At 39.5% G+C, this 16,009-nt stretch overlaps 1 protein-coding gene across 1 annotated transcript in view; it reads left to right on the plus strand.

Annotated features, from left to right (window-relative positions):
- LOC134540494 (acetylcholine receptor subunit beta-like 1) overlaps positions 1 to 15,722 on the plus strand; it is a 75,429-nt gene extending 59,707 nt beyond the window's left edge. Inside the window, exons 6-7 of the mRNA XM_063383305.1 lie at positions 5,414 to 6,349; positions 13,560 to 15,722. Of these exons, the coding sequence (XP_063239375.1) occupies positions 5,414 to 6,349; positions 13,560 to 13,724 (1,101 nt within the window). The 3' untranslated portion in view covers positions 13,725 to 15,722. The remainder of the gene's footprint in view (positions 1 to 5,413; positions 6,350 to 13,559) is intronic.
- Positions 15,723 to 16,009: the final 287 nt, after the last annotated feature.

Below are 16,009 nucleotides of genomic sequence, written 5' to 3' on the forward strand. Positions count from 1 at the left end.
GAATTTTTAAAAATAAATACTAAGCATGATATCTAATAATCAACTAATATGTAAGATAATGCATCTAACACCTTTATTATTCATTTAAATTAAAGGAATCTTGAAAAGTGGTAAAAAAATTGTATTTATTATTTTGATTAAATATTTTATATTTTACTTTGTAAGTTTCAGTGGTATGTTTTTAAAAAAACTGACACCCTCCCCCTCCTTTAAATGAAGAATTTCAATTCATGAAAAAAATGCAATATGTTACTCTACGTACGTGTTGTTTGTTCATCCTTAGTTTCTCACCTCTAGTTCCAATAGATACGAAAGAATATATTTTTTAATTTTAAACCCATACTTACCCTTATTGCACTCCTTAAAGGTTGAACTACGCAAAATTGTAAAATTGAAGAAGTTTTTGTTTGTTTATTATTGATACCCAGAATATTTTCTTATGCTTGATTACATTCTGATATATAATTAATATTAAATAATTATTTACTCTTTTTTCACCCATTAAAGGTTGAATTTCTAAAATTTGTAAAAATAAAGTTAGTAACTCTAGATTCGTGTTGTTCATTCGTAGTCTCTAACCTTTAGAACTTGTACTTTCGGACGTATGTACGTATTTTATTTTTTAAGAAACTTACTAAACCCTTTTACACCCTTCAGGGGTTAAATGTCGCTAAATGTTAAAATATGTGCTGTTAATTATTTTGCTTATTCTTACTATATATTTTATGTATTAGGATATTAATTTTTGAAATATGTTATTTTTTTTAATTCAAATAATATTCATCCCTTAAAGATAAAAATTAAATGTTCAGAAAACACACAAGGTTTATGAGTAGATACATTTATGTTGCTCATTCTTAGTTTCTTACCTCTAATTACAATAGATCGAAAGTATGAACTTTTATTTTTTTATTTTAAAAGTTTAAATATAGTTTTTTTTTATCAAAAATGTCTTCCCCCATGTTCTACTCTATGGGTTGTTTGTTTAGCCATCTGCACAAAACAAAGTTTGTGCCTGATGAAGGGAGGTAAATGGTTCGTCACAGAAAGTCTACGGTGTTCTTCATTGCTGTCGTAGTTGTGTTTTCTTGACTGTATTTACTGTTCTTGTTGCAACTGGTCGGCCTGTTGTGTTAGCTTGTACGTTCATTTTTTTTTCTGAGTAAATTTCTTCCACAGGATTGTCTGTATTGCCCAAGCACGTAACTTTTGACATCAGCTGATATTGGCTTGGCGTCCGTGTTGCTATATGCTCATATTTCATGTCCATTCCTGAAGGTTAGTCAATCCAGCAATGACTTGTGTCCCAGATTCATACTATGTTAACTCAATGTTCCCAATTGTAAGCATCATTCAAGGAACGCAATTTTCCGGAGGTTTCAACGTCGTGACGACTGAAACTCTCGTACAGAGAAGACTATGTGACTGGATAAGCCTTGCTTACTGAAAGACGGTAGGCTAGGGAAAAAAAATTGCTTGTCTGTAAAGTCGGTTTACGGACGATATTTTAACGTGACAACGTCATAACAAAACATTGATGAAATGATTGCATACTTTTATGAATAAAATTGAATCATTTTTATTGAATTATCACTATTTTGTATGGATACAAAGAAGGAGTGAAATGAAATTTACAATTTAATTGATAAATTTACTTTTATTTGCACTCATTAATTCAAATATGTTTATTACATTAACGAAGAGATTATTTTAACCATAACTTTTATACAAGTTTGCTATTTAACTTCTTCCAATCTGTGTTGTTCTGTTAAGGATATGACGATGATAGGAAAAATAGGAAACGAATGGGAGTGTTTCAAGTTTAATGTGCCTCGAAACAGTCAAATCGATGGTTGTTCCAATCGAGTGGAAGAGATATAGATGCGGCCCAAGCGTACAATGAGCGTAACGGGACACAGCGTAACGGGACAATGTGCGTTACGGGACACTTTTTCGTGCGTGCAGCCGGCGTTAATCGATTTAACAGACGTTGTCACGTCAAAAAAAAAAAAGGTGGGCACATGAAATGTTGTTTGCAAGTGCAGTTCTCCTGCACATGTTCGTCACAGAACATGAGTATTGGTACGGTTTATAGGGGGGTGTAGAGGGGTCGGGAGGGGATGTTTAGTAACAAGGGAATGGAAATGAAATTTACGGAACAGGCCGTAACCACACCGGCCAGTTTCAGGAGAAGAGGGGAGTGGCAGGAAGAGGGAAAGAGAGAGAGATAGAGAGAGAGGGAGACAGATGAATGACTGGACCAGACGAGGAAGGTGGAGACGTTTATGCATTGATCGGTCGCCGCGTGACGTCACACGCTGGCGGAACGAAAAAGATTTTTTTTTTTTTTGGCCAGGTCCCGTGAGACTCAAACTGACGTCGGTGACCGATTGGCTCGCCGACATTTGTCGCTTCTCGATTTGTACTCTTGCCAACTCGAGGCCGTTAATATATTTTTTTTAAATTTAATGTTTCACATTTATTTAAACTTCACGAGAAGTAACATTTGTGTACCTTTTACATCTGGGGTACACATCGTTTGTAGTGTTTAAGGAAAGTATAAATGAAAAAGTTAACTTTCATCGATGCGTTTAGACCGCTCGTTTTACTTACTCCAGAAAAAAAAATTCTCTATCTTAAATGATAACAGCATTCCTGCCAAGCGTTGTAAAAGGGGTGTGGGGCTGTTATTAGTCATATTGCACATTTACTAATTTTAAAAACATCTTTGTTCGAATTCACGACCCCAGGACTCCTACACAGCCAAGGACGACAATATTTCTTGAAAAAAGATATCTGAATGAAGTGATTGATATTAGGGTGGTTTTCTCCTTAAAAAATATTGTTATGTGATATATTTAAACTTTCACAGAGCCTAGTTAAGTAATTAGGAGTTAGCAGTCTCGTTGGCAAGACACAAAACAAACCACACGTGTGGTGTGTTGTGTTACATGCACACGATATCGCCTTTACAGAATTCCACATAACAAGGTTCAGTGTATCGGGACACGGCAACAGCTCCAACAATAAACATACGCCTATTTTGGTTCTACGATCATTTGCATTCGTGCGTAGTCTGGGCGTGTGTTTCGTACACATTCCGTATTTGACTAATTTTGACATAAAAATAAAAATCGTTTGTAAAAAAAATATTAATTTCATTGAAAATTTTTTAAAATATTTTTCGGTTTTAAATTTTGAATGAAATACTTTTTATATTTCAAACTACTGTACACTGTATGTCAAAAGAAAAATGTAATACTATAATGGGAAGAAAAAATTTTAATTCTCGAGGCATTCAAAATTTTGTTAACCGCACAGAACTTCTGTAACTCCATTCAGTTCAGTGTTCTCAGTCGTTGGTGTCGTTGGTGGAGCCTCGCACGAGCAACAGCTGTATAAACTTTCGGTGTTGAAGAACTAAAAAATTCATTACAGTATCATATTCGTTTAACTTTTTTTGAGAACATAGAGTGCAAAACATTCGTAAATAATAATTAGAGATATCACTTAAAATATTTTTTCTTTTCACTGTCCCAATCATATCACCAGATATAAGATTTCAATAAGTTTTAAGTATGGTAATAAATTTTAGCGGCCAAAGCTCATAGGCACCGTTCCGAAAGCCTAAAATGTTTACTGTAAAAGAATTGAATAAAATTTTTCCAGCCAAAATGATTACTAGATCCTTATCTAGTTCAGGTGGAGTGATGTCGGCCCACCACGAAGATGAAGAATTGAAATTTGACCCATCATGCTGCAGTTTGATATTTTCCATGATAGTGCACGGACCACTCGTGTTAAAAAAATTCAAGGTCAGAAAAATTTCAGTTTTCGTTTCCCTGATGACGGGTGCAGTTTGTAGTTACCGAAATGTCATAACCGTTTCCGTTCTAAGAAGCCCAATATGTCTTCGCCTGAATGGTATTCCCCGTGCCATCAAGAGCTATTTGTCTGTACTTAATCAGTAATTTTTTCTTTGTTGTTTAATTCATTTCATCACTCGTCTAGTTCATTCCCGTGTTGTTTTATATTTGTTTTACTGACTAGATTCCTTCTTCTGACTTCCAGACATATGCGTTTGACTATTTATTTTTGAAAAATAAAATGCTAAAACTTGGCTTGTTTACGGTGTTTTGTGCAAATTTCTACGATGGACAAAAGCTGTGTGGTGTGTGTCTAATATATTTCACCCAATTGCTTATCCCCATTGCAAGGATCTTTTAAGTGATCACGAAGGCCACTGCCGGGGTATTTCAGGCGCACAGCTTCTTAGTGAGAGTGGTAGAGGAGAGTTTTTTTTGGGGGGCAGCCTGCCACACCCACCCAAGTGGTCTTTCACTTCACCGTGGCACAGCCTATGGGGAAATCAATAAAGGACACGTGCGCACACAGAGAGGGCTGATAGGTAGTCTGTTACAGGGAGGGAAAAAGAGTCTGTCCTCCACCCTTCCTCCGCACTTCTTGCGTCTTCCCCGTCTCGCCACCTTAACCTTTCTTCCTCTGACAACATGGCCCGCGAAGACTCGCCCCCATCTCGTAGATAGTTGATCTTCTTCCGACGTGCGCGACCCCCCACCTCCTCTTTCCTTTTCCGAGGAACCCCCCTCCCTGTCTCCCTAGCGCTTCCCGTGGCTTAAAAGCAAGTTCCCTTCAACCGAAGACCTGTCACTTCCATCGCCAGACGTCGCGGGAGGCGTCTACCCGCCGAGAAGGAAGAGGTTCTCTCTCCGATCCGCTCAGGAAATAAACCTCGGCGAGAAAGGCAGGATCCTCTTCACCGTCGAAAAACTCCCATCCGCCACCCTTGTATTCATTATCCCTAAGGATAACAACTAGGTCCTGTGGTCACATTCCTGAAGAGACCTTCCCAAATACCCGTTTGGCCAAAAATGACATTGATGCCCTCTCACAGGCTGGATCTCTTTTAATAATGCTATGGAGGGAATAATATATATTTGGGAAAAAAATGTTTGAATTCAAAATGATTTACACTTACCAGACTAATCAATTTCCCAAATAGTAGGTACTAATGAGCAACTGTAAGTAATAGTCAGTCTTGGAATTGTTTATTCATTTAAAAAGTTCAGTTTGTAAAATATTTCTTATATTATTTAATGACACTATTTTGTTTCACATCCAAAATAATTATGTCTTTTAGCAAGCATTCTAGTCCCACACAAAAGTAAAGATTTAGTTTTAGTTACAAAAAAACTGCATTAATAACATTTTCAATTTTATTTTATGTTTAATTTAACAAAGTATTTAATACACATTCTCTCACTTCCTCATCATTTATTTTAAGATCTATAGCAAACACCAATTTATAAAATACAAAATTGACAGTAATTTTTGAATGAACAGTTGCATTTGAAAAAAATTGTTCCTTCATCAATTTCTACTTTTGTTGCAGAGTTCGTGTACGATTGATGTGACGTACTTCCCATTCGACCAACAGACTTGCATCATGAAGTTTGGGTCGTGGACGTTCAACGGTGACCAAGTGTCCTTAGCGTTATACAATAACAAAAACTTCGTAGACTTGTCGGACTACTGGAAGTCCGGCACTTGGGACATCATCGAGGTGCCAGCCTACCTGAACATCTACGAGGGCAACCCTCACACCGAAACGGACATCACGTTCTACATCATCATGCGGCGCAAGACCCTGTTCTACACCGTGAACCTGATCCTGCCCACGGTGCTCATCTCCTTCCTGTGCGTGCTGGTGTTCTACCTGCCGGCCGAGGCGGGCGAGAAGGTCACGCTGGGCATCAGCATCCTGCTGTCGCTGGTCGTGTTCCTCCTCCTGGTGTCCAAGATCCTCCCGCCGACGTCCCTGGTGCTGCCGCTGATCGCCAAGTACCTGCTGTTCACGTTCATCATGAACACGGTGAGCATCCTGGTGACGGTGATCATCATCAACTGGAACTTCCGGGGCCCGCGCACGCACCGCATGCCCCCGTGGATCCGCGTCGTCTTCCTCTACTACCTGCCCATGTTCCTGCTGATGCGCCGGCCCAAGAAGACGCGGCTGCGCTGGATGATGGAGACGCCGGAGATGAGCCTGCCGCCGCACCCGTCCTACGGCTCGCCGGGGGAGCTGCCCAAGCACGTGCCGCGGCCCAAGGTGGACATCATGGAGCTGTCCGACCTGCACCACCCCAACTGCAAGATCAACCGCAAGTCGAGCGCGGAGCTGGGGTTGGTGGGCGTCGTGAGCGGAGGAGGCGGCCGCCGGGAGAGCGAGAGCTCGGACTCGCTGCTGCTGTCGCCGGAGGCGTACAAGGCGACCGAGGCCGTCGAGTTCATCGCCGAGCACCTCAGGAACGAGGACCAGTACATCCAGGTGAGGCACGGACACCGCGCTCGCCAAAAGTCCTGTACCTAGTCCATGAGTACGTCAGTCTTGGTTCTGTGTTTGCATTCTCCTCTTGAGTGATCGATGATTCCATGTTTTGTCAAACATATAAATTTATCTTTATAAAGACATAGTTAATACATACTCAACATTCCCAATTATGAATGGTCATGATGAGATTGTGAAACATCCAGGTGACGCAAGGACACCACTTCCTGTGCCTGGTCCAGACACACATCAGTCTTGGCTCTGTGTTAGGATTCTCCTCTTGAGTGATCGATGATTCCATCTGTCTTTACAAAGACATAGTTAATACAAACGCAACATCCCCAATTAATTATGAATGGTCATGATGAGATTGTGAGACCCAATATATGGGGTTTAAGGTTCTACCTTCGGCGATGTTCTATGTTCTATATTTGACTTGTTTATTACTTGTGAATTTTGAAGGAATACAATATTTATCTTTGTCTAAACTCTTTTGCAATTAAATTACGAAAACCATTCTTAAGGAAAAGGTGGTTTTTTTAATGTTATATGACTATCTCGTTCCCTTAGAATAACCATCACTGGAGCAAAAAATTGAAATTTGTTGTCCATACGAAAGAAAAAGTTAAGACTTTTAGATTGTCACAACACTTTGTTGTGATAAGTCTTTGAAGTGCCTCTTTTTCTTTATCTTATTATTTACTGCTGATAATGATGTTGTGATATGAAGGGAACTTGACGCATACTTGGTCGGCTGCAGGTTCATCACGAAAAACCGATGTCAAATAATGATGCCAATCTTAGTTACCTACTTCAAACAAATCATTTTACGCCAGCGACCAGTTTTGCAGTAGTTGTAAAACTTTGGTCATTTAAACATCATTCAGACGCTTCGTGTTCAAACCTATGGTGCCCACCTTGCCAGGGGTATACACCCCTGTGTGTTAGTGAGTCGGGATGATAAGTGCGACAATCGCTGGAGCTTCTAGCGCGGCATGGCCTTTAACGCGAGTCTGTGAATTGGCACGTAGTCTTCTAGTCGTGCATAGGACAGCTATAAGATTTGAGCGTAACCATAACATTATATGGCGAAGAAATGAGTATAAAAGGTTTAAAGAAAGTCCCCCTTAGTGCTTTCGATAAACTGTACTAGCTGTTTCATACCTAAAATTGAAACACGCATTTTAGCCATTTTCACTCTTATAACAATACAGCCTAAAACCGAAATACGAAAACAGAACTACTAAACCTCCCTCAGTGTATTCTTAAATTCTTTTCTTAAACAGAAATCACGAGGTTTTCGTTTTCTGAAGCTCAGCACACCGTTATGTGTGCCCGGATATGCGGTGGCCTTAAATATTGTCTCTATTACTTGCAATAAAGCAGTATAAATGCAGATTACACACTTACACCCGGAAGTTTCGGGGATTAATTTAGTGCCAGGCTACAATTCGTGGTCCCGCACATACTCGACGTACAGATGTTCTCCTAGTGGCTTATTCCTTACCGTAGGACCACCCCTCCTTTTCGAGTGAGTCTGTGTGATGGGTAGAGACCTGCACAATTCGCGGTTTCGATGGCATTCAGGATAGACTGCATATACCCCTGTACACTCGGACAAATAACGCAAATTCATTGGCTGCCGACTTGTAAGTCGTCTCAGTTGGTTTGTCTGTGACTCGATTCTTCTTTGGTTGAGGGTTTATAACTTGTTGAGATTCGTCCAGATGAACAGTAAGCCAATAGCAAAATTATCTAAGAGGTATATGTGTTTGAATTCTAGCCTATCACCGAATGAATTCGCGAATTTTGCAGGTCTCTAGTGATGGGGTAACTTTGCTGTTAGCTGGTGGTTCACATGCCCTCAGTCGTAGCAAAAAAGTGTCCAAACAATCGCGATCCGTCCATCCAGGAAATGCAGAGGTATGCGTGTTTACAGTCTACCTTGCGACCAAAATCGTGCAGCCGACGTTTATCAGGTAGTATTCGGACTGATCCTGTGTGTCCAGGGTGGCAATACACTATTTAGAGAACTGTGGCGGGGGGTGCCGAATGCAACAGAAACGGCCCTGGGATTTTGTTCCCGGCTTAGGTTGAAGGGTTGTTTCATTGGGCTGGAGAGGGGGGAGAGTTTGCAGTCTGCACTGAGGATCAATGAGCCGGGCACACTCCCGCCATCAAGTTTCAGTCCTGCTACGCGTGCTGGACTGTCTAAAGGCACACTGCCCCGTCCAACGGTAATCAACCCCCTCCCCCTTTTTACAGAAGTGTGTAAGAAGGGTTGTTGACAGGAGTTAACCTTGACTTCTGGAAGGAAAAAGGGGAAAAGAAACTGCAGTGCAGTATCTTCTCTAAGAGCAGTTTCCTCGTCGTGCACAGGGTAGCTATGGGATCTGAGCAGTAACCATAGCATTGTGAAGACACGAAGATAAAATTGTAATACAAATCGCTTGAGTATGTTCAAGAATCTGTGCCGGGTGTTTCAAGCCTAGAATTTTATTCTGAAAACGCGAGTTTTAGCTATTTTCACCCTCGTAAAAAAAATACAGTGTAAAAAAAACTAAATACGGAATCAGAACTTCTCATGTGTCCTTAATGTATTCTTAAATGCTTTGCGTAAACAGACACCACTCATATCTCGAGCTATTTTCGAATCACGTGTTTTTTTCTCTCTGAAGCTCTGCTGATCGCATGTTTACCCGGGTAGGCGGGGCACTCAAGCAAGCGGGTAAATAAAGGACAAAGGAGGACAGTCCAGGAGGAGAGATGGGCTTTGCAGAAAGTTTCTACAATGCAGGGAGCCGGGAACTTGGGCATTGCGGTTCGTATTGGTTGTTTTGGTCGCCTCTGGGTTGAGTGACCAACGGCGCTCCTGGTGGCGGGCGATTTAAGTTCGTTTCACGCTTAGATTTCGGGACAGATCAAATAGCGACCACCGTTGCCAGATTTATCCCACCCAGCCAGGGGCTTAGCCAGGGGGGGGGGGTTAGGGGTTCAAATCCCCCCCCCCTTAGCACCAAATCTTTAATTAATTTCTTATTCATCACTCAAACAAATTTCATATTAAAATTAATAAAAATTTTACCATTACAATATTTAAATTTAAGAACCGAAAACTGCTAAAATAGCACTATTTTACACCTTAAAATCCAATTTTTTCCAGGGGGAGGACCCCCGGACCGCCCTCTTTAATACGGGGGGGGGGGGGCCGCATTCTTCTTAACACCCCCCATACACAATTCCTGGCTACGCCACTGCACCCAGCCTGTTATAAATAACAATTTTATTTTGTGAAACATCTTAATTTATAGAAGGTTACAATGAATATATATATTTTTTTTATTTGAAACTATAAATTAGTGTCTGTTAACAGTGTTTTCAAAGTTTGCGGTAACTCTGACAAAAAAAATGTTTTCAGCGAATCTTTCAGTCCTCGCCAGAGATGTGTAACATCTAACCTCGGTAACGCGCAAATTCATGTGTTCTCATGTTGTAAATACACTTATAATATGGAACCCGGACACGAAAATTCAAGGTAGAGTGCTTCAAAATAATGTGGAGCGTGATAAATAAACTGATAAATAAATTTTTTGCTTTTCAGAAACCAAAATTTTTCGATGCGAATCGCACACTTTCTTCCTGCGCGCGCCGCTAGAATTCTCTGACTGAATCATAAAAATTGCTTGCCACCATCACGCGCAGATAGAAATTAGCAACACGAAACGATTAACTATTAGAAACTACTCCGATAAAACTCAGTTTTTGGATCTGCTTTTCGACAAGAAATTTTATTGAAATACTACCCATCATGTTGTTCTCTAAACATTTAATACTATCCAGTTTACACACACGTTAGAAGTTACATTTTTATGGCATTACTGAAATATTATCCTGGAACATTTTTTAACGCATAGTGTAACACTAAGTGGACTTTTATTTTTGTACGCTTGTTTTAGCTTAAATGGCTGAAAAGTTTTAAATATTTTCTACAAACAAACCCTAAATTTATTGTGTTTATTCATCGTTATTATAATATAATATTATAATGTTATTAAAAAAATAAAAATACATTTCCAATGATAAGGCTTAGACCACGCCCTTTGAGGTAACCAAGCACGCACTCCACCACAGTGATACTTAGCCTCTTATTAATTTAGAAGAAGAATACGTATTAAAATCATTGTAATTCCAGTTTTCGTAGGTATTTTAAAAAAATGTATTACTTTAAACTATTACTATTTTAGTTTACCAAATATATCCCAGGGTATTTTTTACTAACATAAAGTTTTATTTGGCAAACCTACACATTTGGTATGCCCCCTTATGTTTATGAAACTGACTTTATATGGGTTTATGTTGCTACACCACCTTTGTGACAAAATTCCGTTCATCGACTTCCTTTCCATTATCACGAAATGACTCCCACCAAATGCCGTATACCTACTGATAGCTATGATGTTTACACGTCAACAATTTAATGCTAAGCATCAATTATTATTTCACAGTAGAAACCATTTGTAACAGTCCTTCACTATTAAAAACAAGATTTTCCATTAAAGTATGTGCTATGCTCCAAAAAAAAAAAAATAAATTTTAAATTAATGAAGTAAGTAGTTTTTGAAAACAAAGTTTGGAAACAAGATTGCTCCTTTCAATTACCAATTACTAAAAATAAATAATGACGTGATGGTGATGCTCTCGATGAAATTTCGTTCCAATTTTTTACTTTAAAAAAAGCAATGTTTCAGATACAGTTTTAAAAAAAAATTCATTTCATTACAAAGTTGTGTCTGAAACTTGTTTGCTCTATGGTGTAAAGCTGGCAACAGCGCTGTAGTCATAGAGTGATCGCTGGAAAGAGAGAGTGGGTGGTCCGTTTTGAACGCACGCTGCGAACTAAGCGAGAGACGCGCTGCGCTGGGACGGGGTGATTGTTTCCGATGCCTGTCGGGAGGGGAAGCTGGAAGGCTCGAAGGGGAGATTCGCGGGTGGTGGGGGTAGTAAAAAAAGGTGGAGGGAAGGGGAAGGTCGGTTGCCTCGTCGCTACAGCCACCGCACCGGCCAGGTAAATGGGCCACATTGCTGCGGGATTAATTTCCTGCTCCTCGCTCGCGGAGACGCCGGGGTGCGCCATTGATTATCCCTTTCCCCGGGCCGACCTCCACCCAGGCCAGCCTACAGTCCACAAGGGATGAAAGTCACCACCGCAACCCGAACAGTTCCGAACTTCACCGAAGTAGAAGGTTAGGTTATGTTCGGTCGTAGTAATAAATGACAGTTCTTTTATTTTCTGGAGGGTACTTTAGATTAGATTTAATATGTTTTTTTTGGGTAAACGTAATTGTAGTTTATGCATTGTTTTTCATGTAAAAAATTTTCATGAATGCAAAATAAGAAATAAAAATTTAGAAAATTAAAACTCGTAGAGAACAAGTCCAAATCAGCTGCTGTCAAACAGATAAACCCAACGATGAGCCTAAACAGTATTATGGACAACACATACGGACAAATTCAGGCTTAAATATCAGACGCACCAGAATTCCGCTGAAGGAACTTAGTCATCACAAAGACTCCGAGAACCTCTGCACATTTCGTCAAATGTCGCCTGTTCATTGGCTGCTGATTTCTGAGGCGTCTCGTAACTTCTTTGATTAATGTTCTCTAATCGGCCGAAAGTCCTCTAGATCAACAGTGAACTAATAGTAGAAGCAACACATAGGTATAATTATTTTTATTTTAACATATCACGAAATTAATCCGCGGATTCATCCTGTCTCTATTGGCGATGTTGTAACATTATGCCGTATAGGTACTGGTAAAGATATATTTGTTGTGTCGGCAACTAAAAATTGGTATCTGAAGCCTACAGCACTTATTGACATCTTGTTTGGCAGCCAAATACTTGCAAACTGAGGCCTAAATTATTTTGTTGATGATTGATTGTTGTATTGGTAACAAAATAACTTGTATCGGAGGGTCGAAACATTTGGTACTTTCTTGTTTGTTGTATTGGCAGCCAAAACTGAGGCATGCAGCAATAAGAGGTTTCTTGTTTGTTTTATTGACATGAAAATTCTTGCATATGATTACATTTATACAACATTTAACTTCTTACTTGATACCGTCTGGTTTGTTATATTGGTTTACAAATACTGGTATCTGGGGCTTTACGACACTTGATGACTTCTTGTATGTTGTATTGACGGGCAAATAATATTGTAAATGAAGCAGCATGTGGTGACTTGTCTCTATGTTATGTTTACAGCCCAATATTCGCCGTTAATGCCCACAACACATGATACCTTCTAGTTTCTTATATTGGCAGACGAATACTGGTCCCTATCTGAGGCTTTACGGCACTTGGTGTCCTCTCGTATATTTAGGGACCGGAAAAATTCGCGGGTTCAATGACCTCTAGGATGAACTTTATAGTTCTACGTACACTCGGTCAAATTTCACCATCTTATTGGCTGCTGTCTTGCGAAGGTGTCCCAATGTAGCAGCCTGTGATTCGACACAGCTTCGGTTGAGTGTTTCTCACTGGCCGGAAGTCATCCAGGTGAGTTGGGAGCCAATAGCAGAGGCAGCACTGAGGTATAACTGTATGAATTTCAGGCTGTCGTAAAATGAATCCGCGAATTTTTCCGGTCTCTACGTATGCTGTATTGACGGGCACATAATATTGTAAATGTATCAGCATGTGGTGACTTGTCTCTGTGTTGTGTTTACAGCCAAATATTTGCCGTTAATGCCCACAACACATGATACCTTCTAGTTTGTTATATTGGCAGACGAATACTGGTATCTGGGGCTTTACGACACTTGGTGACTTCTTGTATGTTGTATTGACGGGCAAATAATTGTAAATGTATCAGTATGTGGTGACTTGTCTCTATGTTATGTTTACAGCCAAATATTCGCCGTTAATGCCCACAACACATGATACCTTCTAGTTTTTTTATATTGGCAGACGAATACTGGTATCTGGTGTTTTACGACACTTGGTGACTTCCTGCATTTTGTATTGACGGGCAAATAATTGTAAATTAATCAGTATGTGGTGACTTCCATCGATGTTATGTTTACAGCCAAATATTTGCCGTTAATGCCCACGACGCGTGACACTCTCTTGTTTGTTGTGTTTGTGCGGGGAATACTAACACCCGAGGCGCGCAGCACCTGGTGACTCGTCCCTCTGTTGTGTCGGCAGATCCGGGAGGACTGGAAGTACGTGGCGATGGTGATCGACCGGCTGCAGCTGTACATATTCTTCCTGGTGACGACGGCGGGCACCATCGGCATCCTCATGGACGCGCCTCACATATTCGAGTACGTCGACCAGGACCGCATCGTCGAGATATACCGCGGCAAGTGAACCTTCCCGCCCTTTTTTTTTTCGGGGGGGAACCCTACCTTCTCGCCGCTTCAGAGCCCCGCCGGGCGACGAGACAACGTCATCGCGTGTGCTTCGGCGGAGCTGTGGACCTACACCAGTGCGACGCAAGAATCTGCTTCGAAATGAAGACTTTCAAGTAAAAAAAAAAAATAACAATTACTTTTTTTTTTACACAGTTTCTTCATTGGTGGCAACGAACGGCACTGTAGAACTACTTTTATTTTATTTTTGGAAAAAAAATAATAATCATAATAAATCGTATTTTTCTTCATCGTCCGAATTGGGAGAAATTCTCCTGCAGAATTTACGAAGAGCTTTCTTCTCTTTCGAAGTGATATGAGATAAAGACTTGTACATTTTTTTTTTGTAGAATATACATAATGTGTAAGAATTTTTTTTTGAGACGAACAGTTTTAAGTTCTCCTTAGGATTTTTTTATTTTATTTTTTCACTGAATTCAAATGAGGAAAAGAAGCCGAATAACAATTTTGTCAGAATTTGTTTTTCTCACTTTAGTAGCTTAATGGAGGAGTTTTTTTTTGTTTTTTTGACGGCTCTGTTTAAACTTTTTCGAAGGGGAAAATAGGCAATGTTGAGCCGTGCGAAGGAAAGGCCTACGGTGGTAAATCTGACGGCCTATGTTAGGCTGTCCTAGATGCAGGCTCAGGAAGATCCCAAGTCTTCCTACGCTGGCTCGGACGGGACTTGTCGAAAGGACTAGAGTCCGGGGCTAGGCGCCGGGAGACAATGGCTTGCGAGGAAACGTGTGACAATCTCTCGTTTTTTTTTTCTTCTTTTGTTTCTCCGGGGACCGGGCGGCCATGACAGACAGAACATGATTCGCTCCCTGGGATGGCCCCGCCCAAGGCATACTGGCCGCTCCGCTCGGGGGGGGGGGGGGCGGTTTCTGGTTCTTATACCAAGACTGGACTTAATGCTCAAAACTTACATTAAACACACATATTTAATATTATCCTTGTACTTACAATATTTTTTTTTGTGTGTGTGCTATGAATCCGGAGACGTGTGGAGGGGGGGAAAATAGAGAGAAAGACGTTTATGTAGACATTTGCACCGTAGTAAAAAGTCTACCACCTAGAGACGACGAAAAATTTTCGATTTCAGGGTCATGAAAATTTCATTTTACAAAACAGTCGAATGTGTTTGGGGAAATTGGAGCACGATAATTCAACGGGTGGGACATTTTCTTCGCGTATTTATTTAATTAAGTTAAAAAAAAACGTTTTTGTGGTAAGATGCATTCATACATAGTTTTTAGTATGCAATATGTGTAGTGTGTGTAGGTAAGTCCTTAAATTTTGCGAATAATATTTATATTGTTGCTATATTGGTGCCAGTTATTAGACGTCTGAATAATATTTATTGACTAACTAAGCGTGTTAATTTGTAAATATCTGTTAAATATTTGAATTAATAGTATTTTATTTCCGTTTGTTTTTTCTTGGATGAGAATTTATCGTGTGCATATGCAGTTTTAAATGTCTGAGTCCAACGTGAATTGATATTCATTAAATATGAACCATTTTTGTGACTACTACTATCGCGACTTTTGTGATGGTCGCTAATACATTTAATAGAATGCTGTAATACTTGACTGGAATTATTTTAAACTAACATTTAACAAAAAATGAAATCGTAATAAAATATTTTTGTTAGTGTTTTTTTAACTTTGTTTCTGCCTAAACTCCCGCCAATTAAGATTGTTTAAAATAAATAGTAGAAGGAAAAAATAATACACATTAAACCTCAGACCAATATTACATGGAAAGTATATATGTCAAAAGTTTCCTTCATTCCCACGATGGAAAAAAAACTTTCCAAACTATAGAATGTTCACATACGTCTAATGCCGATTTTGTAATTACTTCGTTGGCATGTTAAATTAGTCACCAAGTACTAAGAGTAAAGAATATTTCTTAACTGTACATAGCTACAATAAATTTTATAAAAACCTCAGTCTACCCTTTTTAATAGCATTAGTTATATTCTAGTTTCTCTTAAAATATGCAATTTAGTGTTTTATGGGGTTCCATTGAACCAGAACTATTTTTTTTACTGAATAAACATTGTAAAACGATATGAAACTATAAGAATGAATTGGTTGTTATTAACTAAGAGCTATTAATTACTTATAATTATATTCCGCCAATTATGTACAAGAATAATATAGCACTAATTTTACAGGTTGTCCATACGTCACTTTCGAAGTACGTAACTAAGTTAAAATTAAATTAAATTATGTG

Source organism: Bacillus rossius, chromosome 16, assembly GCF_032445375.1.
Source record: "Bacillus rossius redtenbacheri isolate Brsri chromosome 16, Brsri_v3, whole genome shotgun sequence".
Taxonomy (NCBI): Eukaryota; Metazoa; Arthropoda; class Insecta; order Phasmatodea; family Bacillidae; genus Bacillus; species Bacillus rossius.